This window comes from Lagopus muta, chromosome 20 (assembly GCF_023343835.1).
Source record: "Lagopus muta isolate bLagMut1 chromosome 20, bLagMut1 primary, whole genome shotgun sequence".
Taxonomy (NCBI): domain Eukaryota; kingdom Metazoa; phylum Chordata; class Aves; order Galliformes; family Phasianidae; genus Lagopus; species Lagopus muta.
In genome coordinates this window covers 3,132,858-3,149,414 of record NC_064452.1, presented here as the reverse complement: position 1 = coordinate 3,149,414, position 16,557 = coordinate 3,132,858, and the positions used below count along the sequence as shown (strand labels likewise).

The 16,557-nt window shown below is 46.3% G+C and overlaps 1 protein-coding gene across 2 annotated transcripts; it reads left to right on the top strand.

The window, feature by feature from the left end:
* The first annotated feature begins 1,059 nt into the window (after positions 1–1,059).
* AKAP10 (A-kinase anchoring protein 10) lies at positions 1,060–15,698 on the top strand. 2 transcript variants are annotated; one of them, XM_048967231.1, is made up of 15 exons: positions 1,060–1,304; positions 3,434–3,481; positions 4,404–4,586; positions 4,912–5,466; positions 6,629–6,727; positions 6,951–7,035; positions 7,342–7,465; positions 8,004–8,140; positions 9,107–9,251; positions 9,753–9,926; positions 11,330–11,439; positions 12,273–12,355; positions 12,905–12,957; positions 13,537–13,632; positions 14,264–15,698. In XM_048967231.1, the coding sequence occupies exons 1-15, from the start codon at positions 1,283–1,285 to the stop codon at positions 14,267–14,269; spliced, it is 1,920 nt and encodes a 639-aa protein (XP_048823188.1). In that variant the 5' UTR covers positions 1,060–1,282; the 3' UTR covers positions 14,270–15,698. The 2 variants fall into 2 exon arrangements, with proteins under 2 accessions (XP_048823188.1, XP_048823189.1); XM_048967232.1 differs by lacking the exon at positions 1,060–1,304 and adding an exon at positions 1,361–1,589.
* Positions 15,699–16,557: the final 859 nt, after the last annotated feature.

The window sequence follows — 16,557 nt, the reverse complement described above, 5'->3', positions numbered from 1 at the left end:
GAAACATCCAAACCAAAGCTGTTTGTTAGAAAGCTTGCTCGCTTCCACCACTGCTCAGCTGTGTTAGTGGTGACCCATGGGCCCAGCAATAGGAGGAAGACGTGTCAAAAAAAGGATCAGGCTTCCATAGGATGTTCACCAGCAGCGGCAGCTCAGCCAGCACGTGATTCTGCAATGCAGCACATCTTGCCTCAACCCCAGCAAACACAGTGAAAACCTCCTGGTGACCCGCAGGTCTGGAGCCCCTCAGCACTGCAGCGCGGGCAGAGCCGGCAGCTGTGCGTTGCCCTGGGGGTGCTGGAGGTCAGGAAGGCGCGCAGCTCTGGGTTCCAATGCTGACAGATGTTCATTTCACCTCCCCTCTGCGATTCACCCCGTTCCTTCTGATTGTTCACCTGCTGGATATTTGACTTTATTACCAACCTCTCCGGTTACGCACCAATTAAATAATTCGGCTCATTATGCAAATCACCTTCCTCAAGCTGGCCTCTGGGCACGCACAGAGCCGTATCAAAGAGCACCAGTTAGCAGAAATAACATTCAAAGCGAACAAGCTGCAGAGCGCTGCCGAGCTGTGCCTCCTGCCTGAGAGCCGGCAGCGCCGCGCAGGTCCCCGCACAGCTCTTATGCAATTAATGAGCGTTAATTAGCGAGAGCCGGGCTGGCAGCACCGCAGGACCCACGTGACCCACAGCACAGCACCGTACAGCGCCCCCCAGCGTTAGAACCGCCGGTGCGGCTGAACACAGACGGAGCCCTCCAGCTCAGCGCATGGCGGACAACTCGGGATTTCTATGAAGGACGCGGGCTCCTCCGCCCCGTTCCCCGCGGCCAAAGAGGGCATTCTGAGGCCGCACCTCGGCGATCCCGCCTTTCCGTGTCGCCCGGTTGCATTCCCCGCCCGGCCGGGCCGCGCTCCGCCCTCTCCCAAGATGGCGCCGCGCTTCGACGCCCCGCGCCTTGCCCTCTTCCAAGATGGCCACCCCGCTCCGTGCCCTCTTCTAAGATGGCCGCCCCGCGCCGCGGATTGGCGGGCCGCCCGAGGGCGGGGGGAGCGGCCGCATCCCGACAGGCTCCGCGCACCGCCGACCGGAAGAGGGAGCGGGGCGGTTGTTGACAACATGGCGGCCGCTGGCGCCTCCGCGGGAGGAAGAGGCGGAGGGAGAGGTGGCGGCGGGCGGGGGAAGGCGCCTCATTCATAGGGAGCCCGTCTCGCTGCCCGCGTCCCCCCCGCCCCTTCCTCCCTCCCTCCCAGCGGCCGCTTTGCCCCCTCCCCGGCACCATGTCCTTCTTCAGGCGGAAAGGTAGGGGAGGGCCGCGGGGGGGCAGGCGGGCGGGCAACCCCGAGTGCTGCTCTCCTGGCCGCGGCCCGGGCACCGCGCGGAGCTGAGGGAGCGGCTGGGGTTGGGTCGGGCCGCGCGGGGCTCCCCGAGGTGCGGCTTCGCCATTCCCGGCGCTGCCGGGCGGAGCGCCGCTGGCGCCTCGCTGCTCCGTGCGGCGCTGTTGGGAACGCGGCGCTGTGCGGAAAGAGGAACCGAGCTGTGCTGAGGTCTTTGTAACGACGACGGGAATCGGCGCCGGAGGGTCCCGTGAGTCGTTTTGCGGGTGTTACACGGCGCAGGTCGAGCAGGGCTCCAGAAATGCGGGGCTGCAGTAACGCGCTTCGGGTCATTTTAGCAGTTGTGAACCGCTGCGGGTTTTGTGAGTGCCGTCATCCTTTTAGGGCTGTCTGCGTATTGAAGTGGAGCTGCAGATCTAAACATCTGTGTTGTCCGTAAGCAAACTGCTCCAAGCTGCTTCTGCTGTGCCTGCCGTGTGGGGGGGGCTGATGTGAGGGACTGAAGGTCCCTCCTGTGCTGAACCATCAAACAGCCTCGGTTTCCATGAGAACTTTCTCACCAAAGAAGCACTGCAGTGCATGATAGTGTCTGCGCCGTGCTTTGGTGGAAGAATCTCTGGCCTCAGAAACACAACAGGAGCTGAATGACCCAGGGAGGCACTGTTAAAGGCAGGAGATGAGTGAGCTTTCATCCAGGCTGTATGTGGATTAATATTGTTTTGTTTATCTGCATTAAAGGTACTTTAGATAAGAGCTCAAACTGCAGCTGGGGGAGCAGCAACAAATAAATGCTTATGATAAAACTGCAGACCTGCAGGCCAAAACTGGACAAAAGCTCCGCTGTCTTTGTCTTGGACTCCTGTTCTTTAAGAGGATACAGTGTGGGGTATAAATGAAAACAGGTGGTTTTTTTTCTGAATGAAATGATAGCAGCATGTGCACAGAGAGGTTGGCAGTGTGACCCAGGAGTTTGTATTAGCAGCAGTGTGTGGGGAATGAGGGAGGAGCCGAGTGCCTGGTGGGAAGGAATGAGCAGAGGAAGGTGGGCACGTGGAGGACTCCTCTGCTGAAATGTGGGAATCATTGTCAGAAGTTAAGGTTCAATTTGATGAGTGAACTCTGTGTCCTTAAAGAGAGAGGAAGTTGGTAACGCTGCATGCGGGTTGCCTTGTCTGTGTTGTGGCTCAGTGTTATTTCAGACATGTGAAATGTGGATTTCTTAGTGATGTCTCTCCCTCACATCAGTACACTCAGGGTTATGTAAAAGCTGGTTGTTGTCACTGCTCGTGTCCAGGTTGGATTTGGCTGCAGGAGGTCAGTTTAAAGGAATCCATCTCTTGTGGCTGCAGCTGAAACCTTTCTGTGTCTGGGAATGTGGAAACCACCGACTTGAACCTCCCTGAGGGCTCCATCCTGCCCTGCCCACTCCCCATGCAGGCCAGCAGTGGTGGTGCGGCTGTGCAGCCCGTTATGTAACCAGAGCTGATGGTTCCCTTTAAAATATTTAAAACACTTCAGTCGAAGTTGGAAGCATTTTTTTTTAAATCTCCTCATGTTTTATAATGTAAATGTTTGATTGGAGTCAGTTACTGCTCACGGATCTGTCTGGGAGGTGTCCAGAATCAGTGCTCTGGGATGAGCTGGGTGTTAACTTGGCCTTTCCTGGCTCTGCACACACTGCTGCTCTTCTTTTCTTTCCAGGCATGACTTGTGGCTCAGAGAGCACCTGCTGGTGCCCTGCTCTTAAAACACATCTGTCCCATCCTTTCCCATCAGTGCTGTTTATTGAAGTAACCTTGAACCTAGCCTTGCTTCAATCACTTGGGCAGCATCTTTCCAGATCATCATCCTAATGTCGTGTGTTTCGTTAGACTTAGTTTCTGAATGAGAAGGGTTTGCTTTGGAAATTAAAGCAGCACAACAGCTTTGGAAAGCCATCAGTTCTGAGACGTGCAGATTTAAGATCCGTTTGAACAAGGTGATGGCTTGCATCTTCCTTTGATACTTGCTGAAGTTAGAAATGTCACGTTCGTTCTCTGGTGGATGCCTTTTATCACTCAAAATAGCAGTAACGTTTCCCTTCATGTTTTACAGTGAAAGGCAAAGAACAAGAAAAGACCACAGATGTGAAAGCAATTAAAAGTAAGATCAATATTTATTTCATTTATAGCATCAGATCTGTACTGTCATCTGCCACTACTGCTGGGAGGACTTCCTTACAACTGAGCAAAACGTGGCCTAAGCCTTAAACCTTAAGCCTTAAATGGACCCTACTTGGTTCTGTTCTTCAGTGCTTGTAGCTCCACTCTTTCCCAGCCAATCTGCTGAATCTAGAAATATGAAATTATGTCAGATGTGAGCTTCAATGCAGAGTAATCACAAAACTCAGTCACCTTGCAAGGAGCGGCTGCTCCTTGTCTAAGCTGAATTCCTTGTAAAGTTCCTTGCTTATTTGTTGTGTCCTTTGCAATTTTGATGCTTAGATTTCGAACAACCTCGCCTAAAGTGTTAGTAATGGATGTTTTAGTCCTCCTGTTCTGCTGCTTCAAGTGATCTGTCACAGTGCTGTATAAGTGTGAAATCGTCAGCTCCTGTCATCTCACGTCACCAAATGGGGAATAAAAATAAAGTGATGCAGCATGAAAGTCAAGAACACCAACTTCCCTGACACCTTGATGAGGTGCATCACGATGAAGTAGTGCTGAGATAGCGTGTCATCTGACTCGCTTATTTTTAACAGGAGAGGTGTGAGATGTCCTTGCCTGACATGCTAATGAAATGCAGCTTCCCATGAGCTTTTGAAACTGGCCTCGCTGTGCCACGTTGCTTTTTTCCAGCTCTGTCACCAAGCAATAATTAATTGATGCTTTTAATGTGTTTGAGTTTTGTATGAGGGAATTCTTTGTGCCCTTTTGGCTCAAGTAGGCAGCCATGTTTTAAAAGAACCGAGGGATGCTATACTCTTGCAGCCCCTCTGGTTTATTCTGGGAGTGCTTCATGTTGGATAATGCATAGAAATGGTGGTAGGGTCCTTTCCTTTTAATCACTGCTGTCTTAATTCCAGCTCCAGTACCTGTACATTCCCCTCAAAGAAGCACTAGAAATCATGCCTTGCTGGAGGCTGCAGGACCAAGCCATGTGGCAATTAATGCCATCTCTGCCAACATGGACTCTTTTTCTAGCAGTCGGACAGCTGCCCTTAAGAAGCAGCCAAGTCACATGGAAGCTGCTCATTTCGGAGACTTAGGTAAGGCTTCATTTGTTCTGCAGGACTGTCAGCAATTTCTTTTCTTTTTCCTTTTGCACGTTACTGGTGTGCTCCTTATCTCTTGGTTTTCAGTCAAGCAGAGTAGGTAACTGAAACATTTCTCTGCCATTTCAGTGGTGTCTGCGTTAGCCTGGAAGGATTTTGAGCAGGCAGTAAGTTCATTGACTGTTTGGTTTCTCTTACAAGAGATGCCTTTGCCTTGTGGACCATCAGATAGAATCATCTCTTTGCTGCCTGTGTTTTTATATTGAATACAAACGTCTGTGGCACAGTATGGAGTCATTCCTGTGCTGTTTTTCTTTAGGCAGATCGTGTCTGAATTATCAGGCCCAAGAGACCAAATCAAGCCTTTCGAAGACCCTTGAACAAGTTCTGCAGGACAGTGTAGCCCTCCCTTATTTTATCCAGTTTATGGAACTGCGCAGGATGGAACACTTGGTTAAGTTTTGGTTAGAGGCTGAGAGCTTTCACTCCACGACGTGGTCCCGTATAAGAGCACACAGCCTGAACACAGTTAAGCAGAGTTCACTGGCGGAGCCGGTGTCGCCCTCAAAGCAGCAGGAAATTGCATCTTCTTCTCCGCCTGGGCTGCTTGAGGAGAGACTGGAGGATGCTAGCACTGTCCATCTGCTCAGGACCAGATCAGTGGCTCCAGACAAGAACGACAGAACTCGCAACAGCCGGAACCACGTGCTCTCAGGTCAGGAGAGCGACGATACCAGCGTCCTTTGTCTAAGAAAATCCGAGACAGGGACACATTCTGTTCCAGCTGACCATCAAGAATCTTCCAAGCTTACAGTATCAAATAGAAACAGTCCTTCATCTGCACTGAAAGACTTGTCGGGAAAACTAATGAAAAGTAAGTGGTGTGTGTTCTCTGTTTTGAAAAAGGTGGGGGATGTGCAAGATGAGCTGTCTGGGTGCTCATCTCGTCTTAATAAGCGTGGTGTGATGCTGTGAGGGGGGAAATCATTTTGTATGTCAGTAAGTCGCTGTGTAAGCTGATAGTCAATGTAAGCACTGTGTATTTTTATTGGTTGTTTAAAAATAAATGTGCTGCTGAAAAATCATTACATACTCTGATCCTCTGCGTGTGGCCATAAGAAACAAAGATGAACGTTGCACTGTCTGGTGTTTCCTCACTCATCCCACTCCACAACTTAAGAGAATTGTAGGAAATTTGGAGAGTGGGGCTGAGAGCTGATGATGAACTTTCCAAGGAAGGTAAATATCCTGTGTAACATAAAATTGGTTACAAAAGCATTAGTACCTACGTGTTCATTAGAAAAGACGTGTAGGAATGTTGTATGGAACGTACTGTTCTTATTCTTGGATTTATTTGATAGAGTTCCTTCCCTTGTAACTGATTATTCTCATTTGGAGTCCACCTCTTCAGAGGCTACTGGAAGTAAGGATGCCCTTGAAATACTTATTTTTCATAGTAAGCTACATGCACAATAACCTGTTTCTTTACTCTGCATCTACTCAGTTCTCCTTGATTTTATGCAAGTCTGCAGTCAAAAAGGAAACACTCCTTTCTTCATAGTGGTTCCTTTTGTTTGCTCAACTGTTTCCTTGTGTTGCATCCCTTTCTCTTACTGTTTGCCTTTCTCACATAGTTAGTTGTCATATCCCTTCAGAATACATAACCTCAGCCCCAAAGCATCTTAAGCAAACAGTGATGCTCTAGAAAGCAGAGGTGTGACTGCTGGGCTGAGGGGAGCAGCTGAGCATAAGGGCCCTCTTCTGTTTGGTGGTAGGGAATTTGGAGCTACGCTGCTGCGGTCCTCCTCACTAGAAAGTCTGTGCTGGCTTTGTTGTGGCCTGGCTGGAGACAGCACAGCCACAGTAGCTTGCTGATAGCAAAGTGTGGAGAAAGGAGCTGAAAGCTTCGTGGGAAGGAGGCTGTCACTGCTGGTCAGATGCTCGCTTTTCTGAAGAGCAGGTGTTTGTTTGTCATTCACTCCTTTTTAGACGTGTGCCAGTAATACAGAGTTTGATCCTGTGTTTCTTTCTTGTAGGTATAGAACGGGATGCAGTTAGTACTTTTACCAAATATATTTCTCCAGATGCTGCTAAACCAATACCTGTTACAGAAGCGATGAGAAATGACATAGTTGGTAAGACTGCATTCTGCTTATTAATTTTAGAGCTTCCACATAATGATCTATTTCTGGAATCTTCAGAAAGTAGAGCCAGTGTCTCTTGAAAGGCCTTTTTGCATGGTCAGGGCCAGCTGATTCCAGCAGGTTTGAAGTGCAGTATTTCATGAACTAGCCATTGCCCATCTTTCAAGCCATTAAACCAACTGTGCATTACAACTAAGCTGTTCTTTCTTTACAGCAAAAATCTGTGGGGAAGATGGACAAGTGGATCCTAACTGCTTTGTTACAGCACAGTCCATAGTGTTTAATGCAATGGAACAAGAGTAAGTGGTGTGTGTTGTCCTTTGCAAAAGGTGATCCCATTAAAAATGCTTATGAAGACTTAAAACATTGTATGGTGTCTTCAGCACTTGTAACTGTGTTCAGATCTCTGCCTGCAAATCTGCTCTTGGGATTGCTTGCTGAAGTTGTGTTTGTGTGATATTACTGCACTCTGTGTGTTGTTCTCACGTTTGTGTACCCTGTGCTGTGTCTGTCCGACTGAAGGCTTCTGGGGCAAGAGGGAACTGGTTCATAAAGTGCATTTAATGCTGTTGACCCTTAATAACAAATTGTTGCTCTGCCTGCAGGCACTTTAGTGAGTTTCTGCGAAGTCATCATTTCTGTAAATACCAGATCGAGGTGCTGACCAGTGGGACTGTTTATCTGGCTGACATACTTTTCTGTGAATCAGCTCTGTTCTACTTCTCTGAGGTGGGTGTTAGGTTTTGGGCTTGTATTTCTTGTCCCTTTCCATTTGATAGAGAATAACTCGTTCCTTGAAAGCTCCAATACAGACACCTTAAATATAACCAGAGAGATGAGGTGTATCATTTCCCTGGGTTATGTTTAAGTATAGTTGAAATGGATTGGGCTGTTTTTGTCCACGTGTAGAGCAATTTCACATCCAAACCTTTATGCTGTATTGTAGAACAAGTATTTGTATCTTCAGTTCAGTGACCACTTCTGTGTGACTGTGCTTTGTAGGAGCTCTGATGTGGACTTCTTAATCTTGCCCTATGAAGCAGTGACTTTTAGAGCATTAAATGTAGATAAATTCTGGTTTTAATACTTGAAGAGGGCACTGGGCTGAAGTGATAGGTTGAATGATTGTTGTGTGGTCCTGTGCCAGCATAGCATGAAAGCAGATTCTTGTCTGTCTGTCATGCAGTGCAAACAAGCAGTGGGATGGGATGGGTTTGTGTTAATTGTATTGCTTGCTGAAACTTTGTTTTTTAATTTTCCCTTCTAGTACATGGAGAAGGAAGATGCAGTCAATGTATTGCAGTTCTGGTTGGCAGCAGATAACTTCCAGTCTCAACTTGCTGCCAAAAAAGGCCAGTATGATGGGCAAGAAGCACAGAATGACGCCATGATTTTATATGACAAGTGAGGGAGTTCAACAGTTACCTTTCTGAAGCTCTGGTTTTGTCCTTATACTTCTGTGTTGCACAGTGAGAGAGGAGCTTTTAATTTGCAGACGGTGCTCTGCAGCTGTGCACTGCTTTGCTGAAATGTTATTTAGATGGCCTCTGTGTGTGTGCACAAAAACCCAGAGTTTTCCTCATATGTAAGGAGAAAATCCTTATAAAGACTTTGTTCTTTAAACAAATAACAGAATTCTAAGGACTTGATTGCTAAAGCAGATGTGTAAGTGCAGAAGAATCTAACTTTCCGATTCTCTTAGCCATTACACGTGGACTACAAGTGCTTTCACCATACATAGTAAAAGCCACACAGAGCTTGTTTTTAATGTTTCAAAAGATTATTATTATTATTTTTTTTTTTTTTAAGGAAATGTCCAGACTTCAGTATTGTTACTTCTATATTTTGGGTTTCAGCTTAGTGCTGCTGGAGGATGGACATAAGAACTGCTTCTGGAAGCCTAGTTGTGAGGCTTGTTATCAGAATCTTGCTGGCAACCTATTCTGATATGAAGTAAAAGTTGAAGAAGGAAAGAACTTGCTTGTGTTGGTTCCACCCCTTTTCCCCCCTCCCTTCATTAACAAACTCAGTTTTTAATGAGCAAATGCTGCTTCACAGTTATGGATATTTTCTGCTTCATTCCTGTTTCTCTGTTGCAGAGCTGTGTGTCAGGCTCTGCTCACTGATGATCACACTGTGCTTTGTTTGTTCTATCCCTACCTTCAGGGAAAGGCTTTATCAAAGCTGTTTCTGTGAACTGGAGACTTTTTTCCTCCCTGCCCTTAGTTGATAGGAGCTGTGCATGCGTTTTGAAGCCAGCACCATCTAGTGGCTGCAGTGGCGTTAAAGTGGTGGAAAAGGGGCAGGTATTCAGCATTGGCAAAACTTTGCAAAACCTTTTGTGTTGTCTTCTCCTGTCTGGTGCTGCAGGTACTTCTCCCTTCAAGCCACGCATCCTCTTGGGTTTGATGACTCTGTGAGGTTAGAGATTGAATCCAACATCTGCAGGGAAGGTGGGCCTCTCCCTAACTGTTTCACTACTCCCCTACGGCAGGCCTGGACTACCATGGAGACGGTGAGACACCTCCTTCAGACAGGTTTTGGCAGTTAGTAGAGATGATGGGGAGATTTCTGCAGTGTCAGGCATTTCTTTTAGCATCTTTGCCTCGTCCTGTTGTTTTAACGACTTCCTGTTTGCATGGGTAATACAGCAGTATTAGTGAAGTTTGCTTGCATGTTTTCCCCAGCCTGACTTGAAAAGATGGCAAGGTGTGGTTTTGAGCATTGTAGCAAAATGGCTGTGAGCCTGCTGGGTGCTCAGGCCTTTCCTGAGGGGGAAAAGAAAGTCTGAGTTTCAGTTCCTGGTTGTGGGGCTTTGGTTACTGTCTAGCAATTTGTTTCATTTCGCAGCAGGACTGAAAGTAACGCAGTAGCTAATCCAGTTTAATTCCCTGTGGGAACGCGTGTGCCACCCACACAAGGGCTGAGGTGTTCGTGTGTCCCTTCTGTTCTACAAGAGACCTATGGGAATTGTGCAGGACAGCCTTGATTAAAGAGGACTTCTTCTGTCTCTCAGGTTTTTTTGCCTGGTTTCTTGTCCAGCAACCTTTATTACAAATACTTGAATGATCTTATCCATTCAGTTCGAGGAGATGAATTTCCAGGAGGAAACATTGCACTGAATATTCAAGGGCCTGGTGGCTCTCCAGACAGTGATTCCATAGGGGGCTCGGATGGCTCTGCCTCCCAGGTAGGAGCTGTTTTGATTCCCTTCTGGTGAAAGCTGCAGTCATGTTGGCATTGCTGGGCAGGGCACCCTGATAGTTGATCAGCCATAAGTGGAGCTGTGTGCTTTTCCCTTTGCAGCACTGTGTAGAAGCAAGAACGTGACTTGGTTTCTGTTGGCTTTATGCAATGCACATCTCAGTGACATAGGAAAGGTATCTGCCCTGTGCAGTGCCCTGGTTGTGGGTCAGCATCTTTTGGTATTACCTTTTTGGGTGCTGCTTCCTGAGAACCGTGTTCCTCCATGGGCCTAACTTAAGACACAGGCAGTGGAGCACATTCCATTCTGCAACCATCCAAATAACATCAGGGAAACCCTTCAACCAAGGGTTGTCTGTTCCAAAAATTCTAGCTTTTCGTAATTCAAATGTGGGCAAGGGGAAAGATGAGCAGATTCCAGTTTATCTGTAACCAGGCCAGCTTGCAAGTGCAGGCCCAGCTGAGAGCAGAAAAGCCAAGCAGGATCTGCTTCTGCTGAATTGCTTTTACTGAATGCTGCAGTGCTACCAGGGGGCTTAATCTAGTATGTAGACCAGCAATCCTGACATGCTGTGTTTCCAGCAACCTGGAAGCAGCACTTCTGCTTTCACTAATTTTGTCCTTCCTGGTGAAATGGGAGCAAAATCTGTGTTCTGACCATCTTGAGTTATCCTGCTGCCTGATAGAAAGAGGAGGAGAAACTGCTTGCAACTGACTTGCTTGGAGGGTTTAGGGAATGCTGTGCTTTGTGCTGTACATTCTTACTTATCTGAGTAGGAGAACCTCCAGTGCTTTGCATGTTTCTGCATAACGAACAGCACTTACACAGACCAGCAGGAAAGGAGATTGCCAGGCAGCTGCTGTAGTGTTTGTTCTGAGCTGAGGTGCTTTCAGTGCTTGTAGATTGCTGTGCATTTGTGTTCTCCCTGCTGATGCTCAAATGTTTCCTTATTTTTTTTTTCCATAATCTCATATAAGTGCTCCAGACCAAAAGATAAATATTGTTCTCTGTTTCTGGGGGAAGCACAGTGCTGGGGAGTTGCTCACCAAGGACGTGAGAGGGATGAGTGAGGCAAACAAATAATGGCTGTGCACACACAGATCTGTTGGGCTGATAATGCTTAGCTAGCAGCCTGCTATCTGCATGTGTGTGCTGACCTGCACGTTGTGCCTGGTGGCTCTGTTTGTGTAACTATCATCCTCTGTTTATAAACAGTGTTGTGCTGCATGAGGAGCTCACCTTAGTGGAGATGCTCTCTAATTCTCTTGTGCTTGTATAGAGATGTCTGGAGGTTTACCTCAGTGTAAAAGCTCTGAAGTAGTAATTAAGTGTTAAGAAGCTACTAGTTGTTTGCACTGGGCACTAATACTGAGAATTCTTTTTTCTAGTCCAATGTCAAAAAGGCTAATGTTAAAATCCTGAAAAATTTTGATGAAGCAATAATTGTAGATGCTGCGAGTCTGGATCCAGAATCTTTATATCAACGAACGTATGCAGGGTAAGGTTCAGTGTCTCGTTCTTCCTAGCGGGTGTTTCATGTCTTTCTCATTTTTGCCATGTCCTTCTGCACTGAGAATGCACAAAGATACAAAATGTTGCAGTCTTTATGTATCTTAGTGTCTGAAAGTAAATTTCTGTAGTTAGTGTGTTTGAACACCAGTGTTGTAGTGAACATTGCTCTGGCCAGAATGGCAGCCAGAAATACTTGCATTAGGATTTCCTCCAGCTGTTACTCCTCTTGGAGTCAAAATACAGCAAAGCAGCTCCTATTTGGATTTCAACAGGAAAAAAAATGCACTTGATGCTGTAATGTAGAGCTTTGATTTCTCCCTGCTTCCATAAGAGAGAAAGGCTTGTGCTTCATTAGTAGGTTGCACTGCTGTTTTTCTGTTTAAGTTGTCATTATAAATCTCTTTTGCCCTGTGGGTCTCATGCAGAAATTTGTTTCTGTAGCTACTTTGCTTTTCTATTCCTTACCTCTCTTCTGTTCCCTTAAGTACTGTAAGCTGTTTTCTCCTTAGTAATGTTTTATAATTCTGTAGAGCACTTGCTGGCACTGCCTGCTGATAGGATTGAGTCACAGAAGTAGTTGCCTACTTCAAGTTTCTAGAATAATTTTAAATATAGACTCTTCTGTTCAGATATACAGGAAGGGAGATTTTTTTTCCCCCAGTGTGTCAATTTTAGGTGGAAATGGTAACTGGTAAAATGCCAGATTTTCTGACACGGGTCTGTATAGTACTGATCTCTTTTGTTTTCCTGATGGGTGACTTTCCCTGTGCTGAAGTTCTCTTGGAAACTGTGTGGTTCCATTCTTCCTTCTCTCTTCAGGAAGATGACATTTGGACGAGTCAGTGACCTGGGGCAGTTTATCAGAGAATCTGAGCCGGAGCCTGATGTCAAAAAATCAAAAGGTTTGCTTTCAGCGTCAGTAAACATCCACAGAACTTTTCCTTACTTCAGTCAAGATGATTCTCGACTCTGTCCAGCTCTGTTTAGTGCCAAACGGAGATGCTTAGGGAATTGTCCTGTTCTGAGGCAAAGCCCGTCTCCAGCCATGTTCTCTAGCCAAGTGCTGCTTCTCTCATCCAGCTGGGAGTAGAGCAGCCTGGTGGAGCTGGAGCTCTCCATGGAACGTGGCAGGGCTGAAAGCCTCTTGCAGCTGAGCTGATCAAACCTTCAAAGGTTTGGTCTCAAAATGAAAAAGAGCCTCAGCTCACCGCATGCCTCCCTTCCACTTTAGGATCTGCTGTTAATTCTGCTTTTCAACTCTGCTTTCTGGTAAAAAGGGATGATTTGGACTTGCTGCCAAGAGAACCATGGCTCCCTCTGTTCCCCTGTCTTTCATGCCTCTCTGGTGTTCTCTGCCACCAGCAGTGCAGACCATTCAGAAATGTAGGGGGAAGTAGCTCCAATGTGCCACAGAGCTTGCTAATACAGCTCTTTTTTTTTGTCTCAACTAGGGTCCATGTTTTCACAAGCAATGAAGAAGTGGGTTCAAGGAAACACGGATGAGGTGTGTCCTCTTCTATCTGCTCCTCGTGGCACACTTCACAGTCCAGATTAGGGAAGTGAAGTGTTCAGGTTCTTAATCCTGGCTGTTTCTCTGTCTGTCCCTGATAACAGCAGTCAGAACTCTCAGGCTGTGTACCAAATACCTCACACCTGTGAGATGGTGTGGGGTTCTTTTTGTTGCCCCACCAGTGCTTGATGGTTTAACTGATAACGTTAACAATGTGCTTACAGTCAACAGGGTTTTATTACAGTGTCTGTATTAGGAGTGGCAGTGCTCATGTTTTTTGCTTTTTGCTGTGATCGCTGTACATGGGTTACAGGCTGCATTTCTCCCCTCTAGAGGGGTTTGGAGAAGTATAAAAAAATTCACCAAATTATATTAAGCAGTAAATATTCCTATTAGTTGGATTGAATGCAGTGCATGGAAGCCAAGTCCATTTGCATCAAGGGAAGATCTGCTTACAAGTCACTGTGTTGTGAATGTTAACTGCGTGTCTGAGGCTGAGAACGTGAATGATGCTGAGAATGCTGTGTTCTCATTTAACAATTCCTTGTGTTGGGGATGTTTTTCCCATGGCAGGCTCAAGAAGAGATGGCCTGGCGGATAGCAAAGATGATAGTCAATGATGTCATGCAGCAGGCACACTGCGAGCAGCGCTCAGAGAAGGGCACAAAGGTAAGAGGTGGAAGGATGCACGCCTCCGACTGGCCTGAGCCAAGGTGTGGGAGGAGCAGAGCTCTTGCTTGCTTTCCTGGTGCCTCTGAAATGCACACTGCCAGGAGTTCAGACTTGTATGGTGTGAAGAACCGAGTGCTGGACTCCTTTCAGCCTGCATACAGAGTTTTGTAACATATCTTCAGCGGCTCTGTGTGAGTCTGCAGCCATGTTGATAAGCAGTTTAGTGTTGCATGTTGGTGTTTGATGCATGTTGGTGCCTACAGACTGGGCTCCAATCGCTGGCCCGTAGTTTTACTATGTGACTTTTGATTTTTCTGCAGCAGTTCTGTTTAAATGACTTTCACAATAATTTCACCTAACAGCTTGGCTACAAATCACGTAATTCCAGTCTGACCAGATGAAAAGGTCACTCAGCACAATATTGGGAAATGTCAAGTGGCTGCACATGTTCTCGATTCAGTTAAGCATGTTTCTGTAAGCTGAAGACTGAGAGTAGCTTTTCTTTCTTTCCCAAACTCGTAAGCATACCTGGCTTTAACATCTGTGAGCACGAAATGTCTCTCTATTGAGTGACTGCTGTGTGTGTTTTAGGGTATGATGAACTCTAACCCTGCTCTTCCTTTTCCAGCTATGATTTTAGGAATGCCAGAACAGGAAATCTGGTTTTCTGCTTTGAGAATGAGTGAACTTTCCCATTTGGTGGATTCTTTAACACAGCCAATAAAAACAAAGCACTGTTACTCCAACTGCTGATAACTCCCTCGTTTATAAGGAAGAATTAAAAAGAAGCAATCCCGTACCTCCACTGTAGAGCGTGAAGAAACACTTTTTCCTGTTGTATGTGGCATTTAGCATGATGGTTTTTAGAGATGAAGAGATCATTGCTGAACGTGTCACTGAAGAACTGTGATCAGCTTCACAAATACTTGACCCTGTCTCAAAAAGACTCCTAAGCAAAATATCTGGAAGGGGACACAAGCCGCAACAAGGAGGGGAGAGTTTTGCTGTAGTTTCTGGTTCTGCAGCCAGTGATTTTGTGACACGTAACTGCAGAGGCCATGGAAAGTGTCCCTGACGTTGGCCATTGGAGGAGCAAACCTGAAATGGTGAATTCATTTGGCAGTGAATGACCTAAAAATCTCTAAGTTTTTAATTTTCCTTACTTGAAATAGACGAGTATTCAACTGTAAGATAAATGTATTTTACTTCATAACTGCATTAACTTTGAAGGCAGCGTAGAATGATGAGGAGCAAAGCCTGGACGGTGTAACTCTTCTTGTCAAGCTCTGACAATGGCACACTTACATTCATCTCCTGCTTCTAACACAGCAGACTCGAGCAGACTTAAATCTCCTGCTTGCGCACCCCTCTGCTCCTGAGCCTCGGCTGTGAATGCACACCATGTTTTGAGGAGATTCTACCCGCTAGACTGCTCCTTTTTTTTTTCTTTCCATCCCCTGAGCGAGGAAAAAAGTAATTGCTGCCATGTGTTACTGCCATTCTGCATAGCTTGTTGTCCTCAAACAACATAGTATCTAATTCCAGATGTTTGGTTTACAAAGGAAAATTACTTCAATGACCTCTGACCGCCTTTTTCCTCACACTGTCAATACTTGCAACATACAAAACCTTTAAGTAAAGCCACAGCTTGAGGCAGCACCTCCGTTTCTCCCAGCGAATTGATTTTTACAGAGTATCAAAGGCACTGTGTGTAACTCTGTTACATCGCTGCACTTTTAGCATACAACACTTCGGGTTTCTTATTTTACTCATGATTGCTTTCTTTTTCTTGAACTTGTGCAAAAAATCACTTTGCAAAAGAACTCAAATCATCTCCAGTGTTCCAAATATTTTGATTGACTAGCAAGTGTTATTCTGTTGCAATATTTGATTGTATAGAGAGACACTGTATTGTCTATATATAAAAAAAGGCAAAAAGGCTGTGTATAGGTTTTTGGTACTATGTACCACCACTTATTTCTCTCATGCCCAAGTATTCATGTACTTAAAGCATACTCTATTTAATTGTGTTTTGATTTAAAATATATGAATATTGAAATTTGTGTCAATTTTCTGTTTTGATGGGATTTGAATTTAGATGTTGGTACTTTTAATGTAGGTCGTGGAGGTTCATCAAAGGGGTAAAATGTTGTCATGTTTGCCCTTTACGTTTGCAGACATTTCTTAATCTTGTAATGGATGGCACTGAATTAGGGATGATGCCTATAAATCTTAAACAAGTTTCTGAATTGGGGAGGGGGGAGGAGGACTGTGTTGAGTGTCTCACTGCTGCCATGCCTGATATCTCTGATGTATGGAGAGCTGATGGAGAAAACCCAAGTCTGGGAAGGCTGAGTTCTGGCTGCTCTGCGCATTAGGGAGCACTGGTAGCTCTGCACCCGCTGTAGTGTGAAGTACTGAAGGATTCCTTCCTTAGCTTAAGGTGCGATATGCACAGTGGGAACTGAGGTTGCTCACAAGGCTGGGCTGTGTGATCACAGACGTAGGGAAAGGTGCAGATGGACATCGTGCAGTGCTGAACTACACGTGCATAGCTCTGGCTTGTGCAGAAACCTGAACAGCGACCTGCTTTGTGTTCACCACCGTTATTTCTTTTTCCTACTTTGGCCACATTCAGACCTCAGCAGCTACTTTGCTCTCCTAGCAGAGCACGTTTACAGATTACAGGCCCCAAGTTTGGGCCCTGATCACGCATTCTTTCAGCAGCTGCACTGCAGACGAGACGAGCAACACGGAATTTATTGCTCGCTTCATGACGGGTTTGCATAGCAGGGTTGAGTCCTACAGCCCAGCTAAACAGCGTTTCGGTGGAACGCTCCCTGCTGTCCCGAACTCGCGGTTCCCACCGCCAGCCACGAGGGGGCAGCAGCGCCGCGCCCAGCGCCTCCCGCACTCCCCGCC